The sequence below is a fragment of the Leucoraja erinacea genome, chromosome 2, assembly GCF_028641065.1.
Source record: "Leucoraja erinacea ecotype New England chromosome 2, Leri_hhj_1, whole genome shotgun sequence".
Lineage (NCBI taxonomy): Eukaryota > Metazoa > Chordata > Chondrichthyes > Rajiformes > Rajidae > Leucoraja > Leucoraja erinaceus.
The window spans coordinates 63736315-63753321 of record NC_073378.1 but is presented as its reverse complement, the minus strand read 5'-3'; the positions used below and the strand labels follow the sequence as shown (position 1 = coordinate 63753321).

Here is a 17007-nt window from a genome sequence, read left to right as displayed (position 1 = left end):
AGGCTAGCTAAGGAGGCCAGGGCTGGGCTGGCTTAAACGCTTGGCAGGCGGACGAGAACAGCAGTATGCCAGGGGAGCAGGATCAGGAAGAGCTGCTGGGTGTCGTGGGCCACTACATGGCTCCTCCACGCGGACATCTTCCCAACAAAGCCCTGCAGGAGAAGGCCTTTCTAGAGGTAAATCTGCAGGCAGCTGGGTCAACAGACTCGCAGTCAAGAGCTAAAAGCAGTGAATTCTGAAGCTCCTAACACCGAAAATCACCGCCTTTGCTCGTTTCCACGGATCATACTCACCTGGCAGGCGAGACGCCATGATCACCAAGGTGGTTCTCCCAGGATGAGGCTATCCCTTTGCACTTCGAGTGTGCTGACGCCTAAGATGTTCCCAAATTCGGGATACTCGACTGACATTTGTGCATATAAGACCTGCCCTCAACCCCAAATATACGGGGCTATGCAAACCGCTGCAGCGGGAAGAGAGGCAGCTAAACCTGTGCGCCTCATGAGGGCAGGCCCTGGAACGAGCAGGACATCGCATCCAACACCCAGCTGGCAGCACCCCTCGGCATCCACCAGCAAATATCGAACGAGGACTGGTGAAAGCCTGGCGACCGCTTCACATTACCCCCAAAGTTCTTTTTAGACAGGGGCCCAGAGCGGAGCCGTGGAAAAATGCGCCGCCCCACCGACAGCACCAGCATACCAGCAAACTGAGCCTTCATGAAAAAAACAATGAACATGGAGGTAGGTAGTCTGGTTCCTCCCAGTTTACACAAAATAGGGGTGCTTTACTAACTGCGGGGGGGGGGGGGGGGGGGGGGGGGGGGGGGGAGGGCTGTCATTTACACTTTCAACATTTACACTTGTTGAAAAAAGCATGGGGTGCTGTCACAAATAATTAATATATACTCAACAGTATTAGTGGATAAAAACTTGAATTCAAATTGGGCATATTACCGCCAGTTCAGCAATGCGCCCAAAGGGCATTTTTTCCCTCTAAGAAAGAGAAGCGAGAAGGTCAAGCTGAACTAGAAAGGCTCATTACAAAAGGGATCATGGGAGCAAACATGAACCATTGGAATTTGTATCGAATATATTCACCAAAACTACAAAAGATGGTGAATGTAGCATCATCATTGACCTAATATCACTAAATAAATCTGTTGAGTATATACACTTTAAGATGGAGACGTTTTGTCACTGCCAGACATCCGATCTCCAAAGGATACCTTATGGCAAGCATTGATATGGAAGATGCATACTATCCTATACCCATACACAAGGATCATAGTAGATAACTAAAAATTTATCTGGATTGGGCAACTATGGGAGTATAGAGCATGCCCAATGGTCTAACCTCAGCCCTAAACTAATTACAAAAATATTAAAAATAGCCATGAAAATATTAAGAAAATAAGCATAATCATGGCATATATTGGATGATATCCTCATATTAGGGAAAACAAAGGAATTAGCTTTGGCAGCAGTTCTAGCTACGAAACAGCTCCTTAAAGCACTGAGGTTCATCCTACACCCAGATAAACCAAAAATTGAAGCCATTAACCACCATGGATTATCTGGGCTTCAATATCAATTCTATCCATATGACTGTTACTTTGCCAAGGTGCTCGGGTCACTATAATCAAATCATGAATGTACCCACTGAAGCTATATCACAATTACAGTGGTGGGCAGAAAATGTTTGGCATAGTTTTCAGCCCTATTATTATCACCAATCCTAACTTGGTTATTAAAAACCGATGCCAGTGCTTTAGGCTGGGGAGCAACTAACTCCATATCCAGCACAGGTAACAGATGGACCAATTCAGAATCATCGTTACTACACACACCGGGCATCAACTATTTGGGATTGGTGGTCGCCTATTGGGTTAAAAGCATATGCATTTCAAATGCAGCACGTACATATACGGTTACGGATTGATAATACTATGGTGGTGGCTTATATCAACCATATGGGGAGCATAAAATCATTATCGTGCAACAAATTGGTCAAACAGATCTGGCAATGGTGTGTCAAAAGACATTTTAACTATCAGCTGCCTATCTCCTAGGAAGCTAGAACACAGTGGGAGACACCACGTCACGGGGGAAAATTTATGATAACATTGAATAGATGTCAAACCCAAAATATCTGCTAAAGGTATTAAGCAATTTGAACGCCAGATATCAATTTGGTTGCACAAGACGGAATCACCAGTAACCTATGTATGTGACTTAGGAACCAGATCAGAGGCAGCAGCGGTAGATGCCTACACGCTGGAAGGGGGAATTTCTGCTTTGCCTTCCTCCCTTCTGCCTCATCAGTCGGGCACTTCGCAATACAGATGGAATCTGTCTCCGGGATATTGAAGGTGCCCGACCGGCCTACATAGCCATGGTTCCCAGTTCATCACGACATGGTGGGCGAGTCACCTATGGATTTCCCTAGTGGACCATGGTTGCTGACTCACCCAGTATCAGGCATAAGCCACCCATGCCATAAAAACATCAAACTCCTGGGTGTAGGTTTTGAATAGACCTTACCAGGGACTGGGATTATCCAAATGAACCATTACCACCATGTCGGCATCCCTGCGAACAGTCACCAAGAGCAAACATGGGAAAAATATTGCCACGACGCAGGGACAACATACCAAACTATTCAACCACTGACGTATTGGAGTTCCTGGACCATCTACACCATGATGAAAAGGTGAGTTACAGTGCCGTAAATACAGCATGAAGCGCCTTGTCTGCTTATCTAAAAACAGCAGTACAGCAGAGCATGGGATCCCATCCACTGAAGATAAACTTATGAAGGGCAATTATAATAATAAGCCCCAAAAACCCAGGTATACACATGTATGGGATATCGGTGTGATATTGACATATCTCAGAGAATGGCACCAGCCAGATCCCTCAGTCTTGCACAATCTATGTTAAAAACGCTCATGCTTATGGCTTTCGTATACGCTCACAGAGTCCAGTCACTCCATAAAACTAGACTGGATAACATGGTGATTACCCCAGACCGCATCACGTTCATCATTCTAGGTCTGGTAAAAACCTAACTCGCAGGTATATGGGACTAGGGGAGACTATGTGTTCGGCACGGACTAGAAGGGTCGAGATGGCCTGTTTTCCGTGCTGTAATTGTTATATGGTTATATGGTTATATGGACCAGGAACGCCCAATTCACTGGTGGGATTCCGGGCCTACCCACCAGAGTCCAGGTTGAGTGTGGTGACCCATCTACAACAATATATAGACACAACCCACAATCTTAGAGGGAGAGGAAAGCCTATGGGTCAACCACAGAAACCCCAAGACGGGGTAACGAGCCAAACCACTTCAAGGTGGCTCAAACAGGTACTGAAAGCTGCCGGAATAGATAATAATACATTTAAATCCCATTCCACTAGGGCAGCATTGATATCAGCGGCTGAACGAATGGACATCCCGGTTGACCACATTCTCAATACGGCAGGATGGTCAAGGGAAACGACGTTCAGAACATTTTTTATTGTAAACCGTTGATAAGCCTGATTTAATTGCAGATAGAATATTACAAACTGCAAATATTTAATTTAAGCTCAGGGGAGCTATTTATGTTGTTATTGTTACCAAATACCTTTCTGTTTCTTGAGAAAGCAGATCCATTGGTTGATTACGATAACACTTCCTCCCTCAAGAACTTTGGCAGTGAGTGAAATAAAAACTGTTACACGGTTTGAAATCACAGACCTTTGAAATCTTCACGTAGTCACTCACGTGACTCCGAAGTAAAATAGTAAGATTAAACGAGTACTTACCAGTATGAAGTTTGATCTGTATTTTATGAGGAGTTACGATGAGGGATTACGTGCCCTCCGCTCCCCACCCTCATTATATAGATCAAACTAATAAACTGATGTCTCACTGATCTTTACTATGTTACTTCAAATATTGTGTCTATCCTGTGATTCCACACCGCTGCTTCGAAGTATGCCGCACCTGCGCACTGGACAGGGCTCTTCACGTAATCCCTCATCGTAACTCCTCATAAAATACAGATCAAACTTCATACTGGTAAGTACTCGTTTAATCTTACTATTCTTAGTCCCCTACCTGGTCGGAGAGGCGGGGAGTGGTCAATGCCTTACCGGGTCGCCGTGCAGTAAGCTCCACAGCGCTGTGGCCGCCAACTCCCAGCTGGGGCTGCGGGCGGCGCTGGTTGTAGCTCCGACCCCGGCAACTCTACCCCTGGCTGCACAGCGCTCCAAATCCACCGCCGCCCGCGGCCGGACGCCCGCAGCCCCAGCTCCGCGAATGTTGGGAGTCGGCGGCGTCGCAGCGCTGGGATACCAGCTAGGAGCGGGCAATGCCTTACCGGGTCGCCGTGCGGTAAGCTCCGGAGCGCTGTGGCTGCCGACTCCCAACATTCGCGGAGCTGGGGCTGCGGGCGTCCGGCTGCCGGCGGCGCTGAATTTGGAGCGCCTCGCAGCCAGGGGTAGAGTTGCCGGGGTCAAGCTCCAACCGGCGCCGCCCGCGGCCGGACGGAGCCCCCAGCTCCGCGATGTTGGGAGTCGCCGACCAGGTAGGGGACTAAGAATTAAAGTTTCCCCCTTCACACCCCACCACCACCGCATAAAATCCCTCCAAACTAACTGACTAACATTTATGCAATGATTTACAATGATTCCCCGGTCTCCGGGGAGGAGGCAGCCGCTCCAGACTTTTCAGGCCGCCCCCGCTACGTACCTAATCTACGGTAAAAATCTTCCTTTCGGAAATCCGAAAATGTCCGAAATCCGACGAGTGTCTGGTCCCAAGGCTTTCGGATAAAAGGTTGTGCACCTGTACTCTGTACAGACAACACCCAAATTCAGGATCAAACCAGGGTCTCTGGCGCAGCAACTCTATTGCTGCGCCACTTTGTTGTCCTCTAAAGGCATAACCTTGCTGATAATTCCACCACTCTTCAGCCAAAGACCAAAGTCAAACAACCTGTTCAGATCATCAGGATAAAAAAAAACTATCATCGACCCACCCACCCTGATCCGGCTCACAATATTTGCATGGAAGAGTGTGTGAGACAGACACAAGATTAATGTGTTCTTCCTATCTTCATGACCCAATTCCTCAAATGCAACCACTATTCATGCTGTAATTTTTTTCAAGGAAACATTTTCACTATTACAATAATCCTTGGGTGCCAGTTGCAAGTTGGTATCTCATGCCTTTGGTACACAGGGCCAAATCATTGACATAGATGACAAACAGCATTGGGTCCAGCATTGAACCCTGTGGCACACCACTAGTCATAGCCCTCCAATCTGAAAAACAACCTACCATCACCCTCTGCTTCCTTCCATGAAGCCAATTTTCTATCCAGTTGGTTATCTCTCCTTGGATCCCATGCGATCTAACCTTCAAGAACAGCTCACCACGCGGAAACTTGTCAAAGTCCTTGCTGAAATCTCTACAACGTCTACATATTTGACCTCTTCCACCTTTTTGGTGACACCTTCATAAAACAGCGACATTTTTTCAAAGTGTCAACATCACCAAACCTTTGTGGAATTTAAACGCCAGCAGAAGTCAGTCAGCACTTGATGATCTCTTTAAATCACTATCGAGGACCTACGTTTTAAAGGTTAAGAAGAGGCAACAGTTGGGAAAGATGAAAACCAAAGTGGCATTACTAGCACCAGGCCTTGACCACTTGCATAGTTCAACCGTTCTGTAATTATCCTCCTGCAATAGACCTCAAATCAGAATCAATTTGGAAAAGTTGCATCCAAAAGTAAATATGCATTGAGCCAAATTGTTGCCTCTATGGCCCCATAGCAGAAGCGTCCATGTCGCGAGGCTGGAAACTGGTAGTATCCGAGCTAATTCTGCTACCACTATCATCTATTGAGACAAGTGATGGCTTCCACTGATTGTCACCGAAAGCTTGCGTCCTTTTCAGGACAGACAATGACAGCGAGGTCAACATTTGTAACAAAATGGACACGAAAAGAAGAAGTTATCTTTATAATCATTCATTCACAGAGTTTTATCTTTTAACTTCCTCCTTTTGGGAAGGTGTATTTGAATTATTTCGTAAGCCCCCCTCAGTAATGACTGACCATGGGTGATGCATCCTAGTTGTTGGCTGCTTGCTCCAAACCTCGGCTAGAGCAGTGTCGCTTGTGGCTGAAGAGACTAATGCGGGGGTGACAGTCTCTGTCGCAAAGGTCATATTGTGTGTGGCCTCTGGTTTGTTGAAGTTGCTGCGCTCCTTTCTGCGTGCCCACGTGTCTGCCGCTGCGTGCATCAGTTTCTCTTCCCGTGTTTTGAGATATTGGTCCAGGGTACCTCTCCACCTCGTGCGGTCAGCTGCAAGGCTCTCCCAGGACTCCACATCGATGTCGAGCGCCTTCATATCTCTCTTGCAGACATCCTTGTAATGTAGCTGGGGGCAGCCGATAGTTCTCCTCCCAGATGTTTTAATAATCTCCCATTGCTTATTTACCATTTTATCGAACCATTTTTCGTTCCTAAATCTCTTTTCAACTCGTGATATTTTCATGCCTCCACTACTATAATTGTTACTTCTCTTCTTTCATCAAATGGCTCCCTTATGATCATTCAACTGCTATCATTTTGCAAAATGATTACAGTATTTTTCATTAATACAGCATACCTTCTCTGTTTATCCCCAGCTTATCTTCTAATTTCCAATTTACTCAATGTGAAGCGGCAATTCCTCAGTCATGAGTATTGTATTAAAGACATTGCGCAAAATCGAATATGCATGAAAACAGAAATATTTGACAATCATTCTTTCCTTACAGTCCAGTTGGATACACAACTACTCCACTTTAATTTCTTTGCACCAATATCCAATGAAGTGTCTGCCAAAGGAAAGCTATCAAGCCTGAGTAGGTCCAATAAATCTTCGAGTCATCACATCAGTCATACAGCACAGAAAAGACACATGACTCAACCCGTCCATTGAAGATGACAAAACCAGCATTGGGTCCAGCATTGAACCCTGTGGCACACCACTAGTCATAGGCCTCCAATCTGAAAAACAACCTACCATCACCCTCTGCTTCCTTCCATGAAGCCAATTTTCTATCCAGTTGGTTATCTCTCCTTGGATCCCATGCGATCTAACCTTCAAGAACAGCTCACCACGCGGAAACTTGTCAAAGTCCTTGCTGAAATCTCTACAACGTCTATATATTTGACCTCTTCCACCTTTTTGGTCACACCTTCATAAAACAGCGACATTTTTTCAAAGTGTCAACATCACCAAACCTTTGTGGAATTTAAACGCCAGCAGAAGTCAGTCAGCACTTGATGATCTCTTTAAATCACTATGGAGGACCTACGTTTTAAAGGTTAAGAAGAGGCAACAGTTGGGAAAGATGAAAACCAAAGTGGCATTACTAGCACCAGGCCTTGACCACTTGTATACTTCAACCGTTCTGTAATTATCCTCCTGCAATAGACCTCAAATCAGAATCAATTTGGAAAAGTTGCATCCAAAAGTAAATATGCATTGAGCCAAATTGTTGCCTCTATGGCCCCATAGCAGAAGCGTCCACGTCGCGAGGCTGGAAACTGGTAGTATCCGAGCTAATTCTGCTACCACTATCATCTATTGGGACAAGTGGTGGCTTCCACTGATTGTCGCCGACAGCTTGCGTCCTTTTCAGGACAGACAATGACAGCGAGGTCAACATTTGTAACAAAATGGACACGAAAAGAAGAAGTTGTCTTTATAATCATTCATTCACAGAGTTTTATCTTTTGACTTCCTCCTTTTGGGAAGGTGTGTTTGAATTATTTCGTAAGCCCCCCTCAGTCATGACTGACCATGGGTGATGCATGTTGGCTGCTTGCTCCAAACCTCGGCTAGAGCAGTGTCGCTTGTGGCTGAAGAGACTAATGCGGGGTGACAGTCTCTGTCGCAAAGGTCATATTGTGTGTGGCCTCTGGTCTGTTGAAGTTGCTGCGCTCCTTTCTGCGTGCCCACGTGTCTGCCGCTGCGTGCATCAGTTTCTCTTCCCGCGTTTTGAGATATTGGTCCAGGGTACCTCTCCACCTCGTGCGGTCAACTGCAAGGCTCTCCCAGGACTCCACATCGATGTCGAGCGCCTTCATATCTCTCTTGCAGACATCCTTGTAATGTAGCTGGGGGCAGCCGATAGTTCTCCTCCCAGATGTTTTAATAATCTCCCATTGCTTATTTACCATTTTATCGAACCATTTTTCGTTCCTAAATCTCTTTTCAACTCATGATATTTTCCTGCCTCCAGTATATAATTGTTACTTCTTCTTTCATCAAATGGCTCCTTATGATCATTCAACTGCTTCATCATTTTGCAAAATGATTACAGTATTTTTCATTAATACAGCATACCTTCTCTGTTTATCCCCAGCTTATCTTCTAATTTCCAATTTACTCAAAGAATGTGAAGCGACAATCCCATTCAGTCATGAGTATTGTATTAAAGACATTGCGGAAAATCGAATATGCATGAAAACAGAAATATGATCATCATTCTTTCCTTACAGTCCAGTTGGATACACAACTACTCCATTTAATTTCTTTGCACCAATATCCAATGAAGTGTCTGCCAAAGGAAAGCTATCAAGCCTGAGTAGGTCCAATAAATCTTCGAGTCATCACATCAGTCATACAGCACAGAAACAGTTCCTTCGGCCCAACCCGTCCATGCCAACTGAGATTCTAGTCAAACCAGCCACATTGGCCCTAAAATGGTGAGCAACTGGGAAATCCAGCAGGTGGACTGTGTGCAAGTGCTCAACTTGGGTAGCTTACAATGGTATGAACATTGAATTCTCCAATTCTAGGTAACTAACCTACAATCAATACACACACCCTTTTTCTTCCTCTATTTCTTGTGCCCCAGCTGGTTTTGACCCCATTTCTCCCCACCTCCCTTTATACATTGGCTTGCAAAGGTTTTCATACCCATTTAACTTTTCCACATTTTGTCACGTTACAACCACAAACGTAAATGTATTTTATTGGGATTTTATGTGATAGATCAACACAAAGTGGTGCATAATTGTGAAGTGGAAGGAAAATGATACATGGTTTTCAAATTATTTTACAAATAAAAAACTGAAAAGTGTGGCGTGCAAAAGTATTCAGCCACCCCGAGTCAATAATTTGTAGAACCACCTTTCGCTGCAATTACAGCTGCAAGTCTTTTGGGGTATGTCTCTACCAGCTTAGCACATCTAGAGACAGAAATTTTTGCCCATTCTTCTTTGCAAAATAGCTCAAGCTCAGTCAGATTGGATGGAGAGCGTCTGTGAACAGCAATTTTCAAGTCTTGCCAGAGATTCTCAATTGGATTTAGATCTGGACTTTGACTGGGCCATTCTAACACATGAATATGCTTTGATCTAAACCATTCCATTGTAGCTCTGGCTGTATGTTTAGGGTTGTTGTCCTGCTGGAAGGTGAACCTCCGCCCCAGTCTCAAGTCTTTTGCAGACTCTAACAGGTTTTCTTCCAAGATTGCCCTGTATTTGGCTCCATCCATCTTCCCATCAACTCTGACCAGCTTCCCTGTCCCTGCTGAAGAAAAGCATCCCCACCGCATGATGCTGTCACCACCATGTTTCACAGTGGGGATGGTGCGTTCAGTGTGATGTGCAGTGTTAGTTTTCCACCACACATAGCGTTTTGCATTTAGGCCAAAAACATCAATTTTGGTCTCATCTGACCAGAGCACCTTCCTCCACATGTTTGCTGTGTCCCCCACATGGCTTGTGGCAAACTGCAAACGGGACTTCTTATGGCTTTTTTTCAACAATGGCTTTCTTCTTGCCACTCTTCCATAAAGGACCGATTTGTGGAGTGCACGACTAATAGTTGTCCTGTGGACAGATTCTCCCACCTGAGCTGTGGATCTCTGCAGTTCCTCCAGAGTTGCCATCGGCCTCTTGGCTGCTTCTCTGATCAATGCTCTCCTTGCCCGGCCTGTCAGTTTAGGTGGACGGCCATGTCTTGGTAGGTTTGCAGTTGTGCCATACTCTTTCCATTTTCGGATGATGGATTGAACAGTGCTCCGTGAGATGTTCAAAGCTTGGGATATTTATTTATAACCTAACCCTGCTTTAAACTTCCCCACAACTTTATCCCTGACCTGTCTGGTGTGTTCCTTGGGCTTCATGATGCTGTTTGTTCACTAATGTTCTCTAACAAACCTCTGAGGCCTTCACAGAACAGCTGTATTAATACTGAGATTAGATTACACGCAAGTGGACTCTATTTACGAATTAGGTGACTTCTGAAGGCAATTGGTTGCACTGGATTTCATTTAGGGGTATCAGAGTAAAGGGGACTGAATACTTTTGCACGCCACACTTTTCAGTTTTTTATTTGTAAACAATTTGAAAACCATGTATCATTTTCCTTCCACTTCAGAATTATGCGCCACTTTGTGTTGGTCTATAACATAAAATCCAAATAAAATACATTTACGTTTGTGGTTGTAACGTGACAAAATGTGGAAAAGTTCAAGGGGTATGAAAACCTTTGCAAGCCACTGTAACAATATTCGTTCCTTTGGCTTCACAAAAGACTACAAAAGTTGTGAACATTACCCAGTAACAGATTATGACATCCCCACCATCGAAGGGATGTACCGGAGTCCCATACCAGGGCATCAGAGATGTCCTCATTCGTTGACAGAAATATGTCAAATGTCATTAGAAACGGGAATAGTGCCGGAGGATTGGCGAACTGCACATGTTATTCCATTGTTTAAAAAGGGTTCTAAGAGTAAACCTAGCAATTATAGACCTGTTAGTTTGACGTCAGTGGTGGGCAAATTAATGGAAAGGATACTTAGAGATAATATATATAAGCATCTGGATAAACAGGGTCTGATTAGGAACATGGATTTGCGCCTGGAAGGTCATGTTTGACTAATCTTCTTGAATTTTTTGAAGAGGTTACTCGGGAAATTGATGAGGGTAAAGCAGTGGATGTTGTATATATGGACCAGTAAGGCCTTTGACAAGGTTCCTCACGGAAGGATGGTTAAGAAGGTTCAATTGTTGGGTATTAATGGTGGAGTAGCAAGATGGATTCAACAGTGGCTGAATGGGAGATGCCAGAGAGTAATGGTGGATGGCTGTTGTCAGGTTGGAGGCTAGTGACTAGTGGGGTGCCACAGGGATCTGTGTTGGGTCCACTGTTGTTTATCATGTACATCAATGATCTGGATGATGGTGTGGTAAATTGGATTAGTAAGTATGCAGATGATACTAAGATAGGTGGGGTTGTGGATAATGAAGTAGATTTTCAAAGTCTACAGAGAGATTTATGCCAGTTGGAAGAGTGGGCTGAAAGATGGCAGATGGGAGTTTAATGCTGATAAGTGTGAGGTGCTACATCTTGGCAGGACAAATCAAAATAGAACGTACATGGTAAATGGTAGTGAATTGAGGAATGCAGTTGAACAGAGGGATCTAGGAATAACTGTGCACAGTTCCCTGAAGGTGGAATCTCATATAGATAGGGTGGTAAAGAAAGCTTTTGGTGGGCTGGCCTTTATAAATCAGAGCATTGAGTATAGAAGTTGGGATGTAATGTTAAAATTGTACAAGGCATTGGTGAGGCCAATTCTGGAGTTTGGTGTACAATTTTGGTCGCCTAATTATAGGAAGGATGTCAACAAAATAGAGAGGGTACAGAGGAGATTTACTAGAATGTTGCCTGGGTTTCAGCAACTAAGTTACAGAGAAAGGTTGAACAAGTTAGGTCTTTATTCTTTGGAGCGCAGAAGGTTAAGGGGGGACTTGATAGAGGTCTTTAAAATGATGAGAGGGATAGAAAGAGTTGACGTGGATAAGCTTTTCCCACTGAGAGTAGGGAAGATTCAAACAAGGGGACATGACTTGAGAATTAAGGGACAGAAGTTTAGGGGTAACTTGAGGGGGAACTTCTTTACTCAGAGAGTGGTGGCTGTGTGGAATGAGCTTCCAGTGGAGGCAGGTTCGTTTTTATCATTTTAAAATAAATTGGATAGTTATATGGACGGGAAAGGAATGGAGGGTTATGGTCTGAGTGCAGGTATATGGGACTAGGGGAGAATACGTGTTCGGCACGAACTAGAAGGGCCGAGATGGCCTGTTGCCGTGCTGTAATTGTTATATGGTTATACTCTCCCCTGCAACCACAGGAGTTCAAGTTCGTTCAAGTTCAAGTTCAAGTGAGTTTATTGTCATGTGTCCCTGTATAGGACAATGAAATTCTTGCTTTGCTTAAACACACAGAACATTGTAGGCATTTACTACAAAACAGATAAGTGTGTCCATATACCATAATATAAATATATACACGCATGAATAAATAAACTGATAAAGTGCAAATAACAGAAAATGGGTTACTAATAATCAGAGTTTTGTCCGAGCCAGTTTTAATAGCCTGATGGCTGTGGGGATGCAACACCTAGTAAGTAAGTAAGTAAGTAAGTAAGTAAGTAAGTTTTATTTATATAGCACGTTTTAAGTCAACTCTCATTGACACCAAAGTGCTTTACATAAAATAGCTAATAAGTTTCCATACCATAGAAAAAGGTTAACGCAAAAATATAGCAAATGGACACAACATATTATAGAGTTCAACACAAACATCCCCCCACAGCAGAATCAAAATTTTCCACTGTGGGGAAAGGCACCAGAAAGTTAAGTCCTCTTCCTCTGAAACACCCAAGGTCGGGGCACATTTGTGACCTTGCAGCCAGTCTGATGATTTTCAGGGCCCTCTTGCCGTGAAAGATGGAACTCCGGCGTCGGGTGAAACAATTCCTCAAGCGCCTGTCCCTTTACCTCCCCCCTTAACTCCATCCAAGGACCCCGACAGTCCTTTCAGGCGAGGCAGAGGTTCATTTGCACCTCCCCCGTTGTTCCAGGTGTCAACTCCTGAACATTGGCGAGACCAAGTGCAGGCTCGGCGATCGTTTCGCTGAGCACCTCCGATCAGTCCGCCTTAACCTATCTGATCTCCCAGTTGCTCAGCACTTTAACTCCCTCTCCCATTCCCAATCTGACCTTTCTGTCCTGGGCCTCCTCCATTGTCAGTGAGGCCCAGCGCAAATTGGAAGAACAGCACCTCATATTTCACATGGGTAGCTTACACCCCAGTGGTATGAACATTGGCTTCTCTAACTTCAAGTAGCCATTGCTTTTCCTCTCTCTCCATCCACTCCCCCTGTCTAATTCTCACACCAGTCTTACTGTCTCCGACTACATTCTATCTCTGCCCCGCATACTTTCCTGACATCTGTCTGAAGAAGGGTCTCGATCCAAAACATCACCCATTCCTTCTCTCCAGAGATGCTGCCTGTCCTGCTGAGTTACTCCAGCATTTTGTGTCTACCAGAGTCACTGCTTCAAAAAGGCAGCAGCATCATCAGAGATCTATACCACCCTGCCCACACAATCATTTCACCCCTACCATCGGGAAAAAGGTACAGGAGCCTGAAAACTGCAACGGCCAGGTTCAGAACAGCTTCTTCCCTACAGCCATTAGGCTATTAAACACTACAACCTGCAAATCTCTGAACTACATAGACTATTATTGCACTGTTAATGTTTGTTTGTTTTCTATGTGTGTGTGTGCGTGCGTGCATGTGTGTAAACATACACACACTGAATTTTTTGCTCTGTCTTGTTTATTATATTGTTTACGGTGTATTAAGTTGACATATTCTGTTGTGCTTGGCTGCAGGTACAAATTTAATTGCTCTACCAGACATATGACAATAATACACTCTTGACAATTAACACATCTTCTATCCATATGTCACACTATTTGTCTTTTCATCTCTGGTGTTTGTTCAACCCTCGCTCACCTGGATCGAAGAAGAAGAAAATTTTGTATGGCTATGGAGAAGATGCAGTGGAATAAACAATTGCATTGGGTCATGTTACGAAGAAAACTTTTAGATGAAAAAGTGCATTGAAAAAAACTGTGCTGCAAGTGCAACCCCCTCCGGAAACAACTTCACAGTAAAAACACAAGTATGCTTCCTCCCACAACATATTATTATCAAGCAAAATCATTGATGAATGTTGAAAATCACCTTAGCATGCAGCGTTGAGATATTTATGATTCAAAGCAAGGGGCACGCATCTACTGTTACCCAAGCTGTGCAATTTTCCATAATTGCGGTAAGTTTCAATATAAGCTGCTTTCAATGTTTATTTTTAAAAGATGCATTTAAAATATTCATTAGAATATGCATTTTAAACTGCATTAATTAAATTAAAATGAAATAATAAATTAAAATGAAATAAATGACATTAGGAATGATAAAGTACTTTGTGTTCACACAAAGTGTGAATAACATTTTACAATAAAAATGTTAGCATAAGTACTTATCATGTCACAGTACATAAAACGTCTCTGTGCTCTGTGCTTTATTTCAGGTCTATTCTGCTGATCCCGTTCTGGTGTCTAATTATGGATTATATTTATTTTGATGATTTTAATGAAACCAGCACATTTTCTGATAATGTTTTCACGTTCTGTGATAATTCTGAAGTTAAAGATTTTGAGAGAGTTTACGTTCCCAGTTTATATGCAATCATATTTCTGGCAGGGCTTCTGGGCAATTCTTTGGTCATCGTGACTAAGGTCCTTTATGAGAAGCTGAAGACCATGACAGATATCTACATGATGAATCTAGCAATTGCTGATTTGATCTTTCTTTGCACCTTGCCACTATGGGCAGTTGCTGCATATAATGAATGGACTTTTGGAACTGTTATGTGCAATGTTGTGACTGGTGTGTACACTGTCAACTTATATAGCTGTATGCTTATACTTACCTGTGTGACCGTAAACAGGTATCATGCCATTGTTCAAGCAACAAAAATGCCTAAAAATAAAAGAACGCATGGTATGTTCATTTGTGCAGCAGTTTGGGTGTTTGCAATCATCCTGGCCCTTCCAGAATTTATATTAAGTGAAACAATTTCTGATGAATCTGGAAAAACCAAGTGCACTATGAACTATCCGCCTAATTCACACAACAGCATTGAAATAGGAGTTCGTTTTACACAGATGGCAGTGGGATTTTTGATACCATTTGTGACAATGATCATTTGCTACACAATCATCACAATAACTCTGCTCAAAGCTAAGGGCTTTCAAAAACATAAATCGTTGAAGATTATTGTTGCAGTTGTAATTGTATTCACGATCTGTGAGCTCCCATACAATATTGCACTCTTGCTGATAACTTTGCAGATCACCAGTAAAGAACACACGAATTGTGAATACAATGCATATATAGGCTATGCAATTATTGTAACAGAGAGCATTGCCTATATCCACTGCTGCCTCAATCCTATTCTGTATGTATTTCTTGGAGTGAAGTTTAGAAACAATTTTTTGAAGATTTTAAAAGATGTTGGGTGTGTTAGTCAAAAACAATTGCATGGGTATCTGAAAACTGAGTGTGAAACATCACAGCAGAGAACATGTGTAAGTGAAACTACTATGTATCCTTTGTAAAGTATTCTGTATATATCAGTACAGGTGCACAACCTTTTATCCGAAAGCCTTGGGACCAGACACTTGTCGGATTTCGGACATTTTCGGATTTCCGAATGGAAGATTTTTAGCGTAGATTAAGTAGGTAGCGCGGGCGGCTTGAAAAGTCTGGAGCAGCAGCCTCCTCCCCGGAGACCGGGAGAATCATTGCATAAATGTTAGTCAGTTAGTTTGGAGGGATTTTATGTGGTGGTGGTGGAGTAGGGGTGAAGGAGAAAACTTTAATTCTTAGTCCCCTACCTGGTCAGCGACTCCCAACCTCGCGGAGCTGGGGGCTCCGTCCGGACGCGGGCGGCGCCGGTTGGAGCTCCAACCCCGGCAACTCTACCCCTGGCTGCGCGGCTCCAAATTTAGCGACGCTCCGCGAATGTTGGGAGTCGGCGGCCAAAGCGCTCCGGAGCTTGCCGCACGGCGACACGGTAAGGCATTGCCCGCTCCCCGCTGGTATCCCAGCGCTGCGACGCCGCCGACTCCCAACATTCGCCGAGCTGGGGCGTCCGGCCGCGGGCCGCGCTAGATTTGGAGCGCCTCCTGTTGCCGGGGTCATACAATAACCGGCCACAGCGAAGCTTACTGCACGGCGATTAAGGGCATTGACCGCTCCCCGCCTCTCCGACCAGGTAGGGGACTAAGAATTAAAGTTTACCCCTTCACATAAAAGCCCTCTAAACTAACTGACTAACATTTAAGCAATGATTTACAGATGTTTAAGCGTCTCCAGGGAGGAGGCAGCCGCTACAGTAGTACAGACCTGGGTTGACCGTGGGTCGTTTTGGGTCAGGTTTGGCGCCAAACGCGAGCTTTGGTGCGCAGACGACATCTGGAAAAAAATGGCCCTGTGGCCACGTGGGGTTTTCTTCCTTAAGAATGCTAGTTTCCCGGAATTTCTAATCTCATCCCCTTTTTCTCTTTCACTTAAGACATTATTTTAAGCAGGGCACATTGTTGGCTAATTGACAAGAGACTCTGTTTCAAACCTCCCTGTGGCCACTTTTCTCCAGGTGCTCCGGTAGGGTCACATACCAAAGACATGCAGGATTGTTGGCTAATTGACCTCTGTAAATTGTCCCTAGACTGTAGGGTAGAACTAATGTACGGGGTCATCGCTGGTCGGCACAGACTCAGTGGGCCAAAGGGCCTGTTTCCATGCTGTGTCTCTAAACCAGCGTTACTCATCCGGGGCTCCCTGAAACGCATGGGTTTTGTGAGAGGTCGCTAGGGGTTCCGAAAGAAATAGTGATAAATAGGTTTAAGAAAGAACTGCAGACGCTGGAAAAATCGAAGGTAGACATAAATGCTGGAGAAACTCAGCGGGTGAGGCAGCAACTATGGAGCGAAGGAATAAGTGACGTTTCGGGTCGAGATCTTTCTTCAGATAAATATGTTAATCATATGTAAATGTATTTTTGGTAGACAAAAATTCT

The 17007-nt window shown here is 44.2% G+C and overlaps 2 protein-coding genes and 1 pseudogene across 4 annotated transcripts in view; 2 read left to right on the top strand and 1 right to left on the bottom strand.

The window, feature by feature from the left end:
* The window catches only part of fyco1a (FYVE and coiled-coil domain autophagy adaptor 1a), a 216304-nt gene that overhangs the window by 61798 nt on the left and 137499 nt on the right, over positions 1–17007 (bottom strand). The window contains exons 15-16 of one of the 3 annotated variants that reach the window (XM_055658188.1): positions 14857–14906; positions 13751–13877 (exon numbers count right to left, since the gene is read on the bottom strand). The exons of the other annotated variants lie outside the window; for them this stretch is intronic. Coding sequence (XP_055514163.1) covers positions 13846–13877; positions 14857–14906 — 82 coding nt within the window. The 3' untranslated portion in view covers positions 13751–13845. Of the gene's footprint in view, positions 1–13750; positions 13878–14856; positions 14907–17007 lie in introns of those variants that run through there. 3 annotated transcript variants of the gene reach the window in all.
* On the top strand, positions 286–429 carry LOC129716508 (U1 spliceosomal RNA; annotated as a pseudogene).
* LOC129710901 (C-C chemokine receptor type 9-like) lies at positions 13862–15735 on the top strand. Its single transcript, XM_055658221.1, has 2 exons — positions 13862–14196; positions 14455–15735. Exon 2 carries the CDS (start codon positions 14489–14491, stop codon positions 15542–15544), a length of 1056 nt encoding a protein of 351 aa, XP_055514196.1. The 5' UTR covers positions 13862–14196; positions 14455–14488; the 3' UTR covers positions 15545–15735.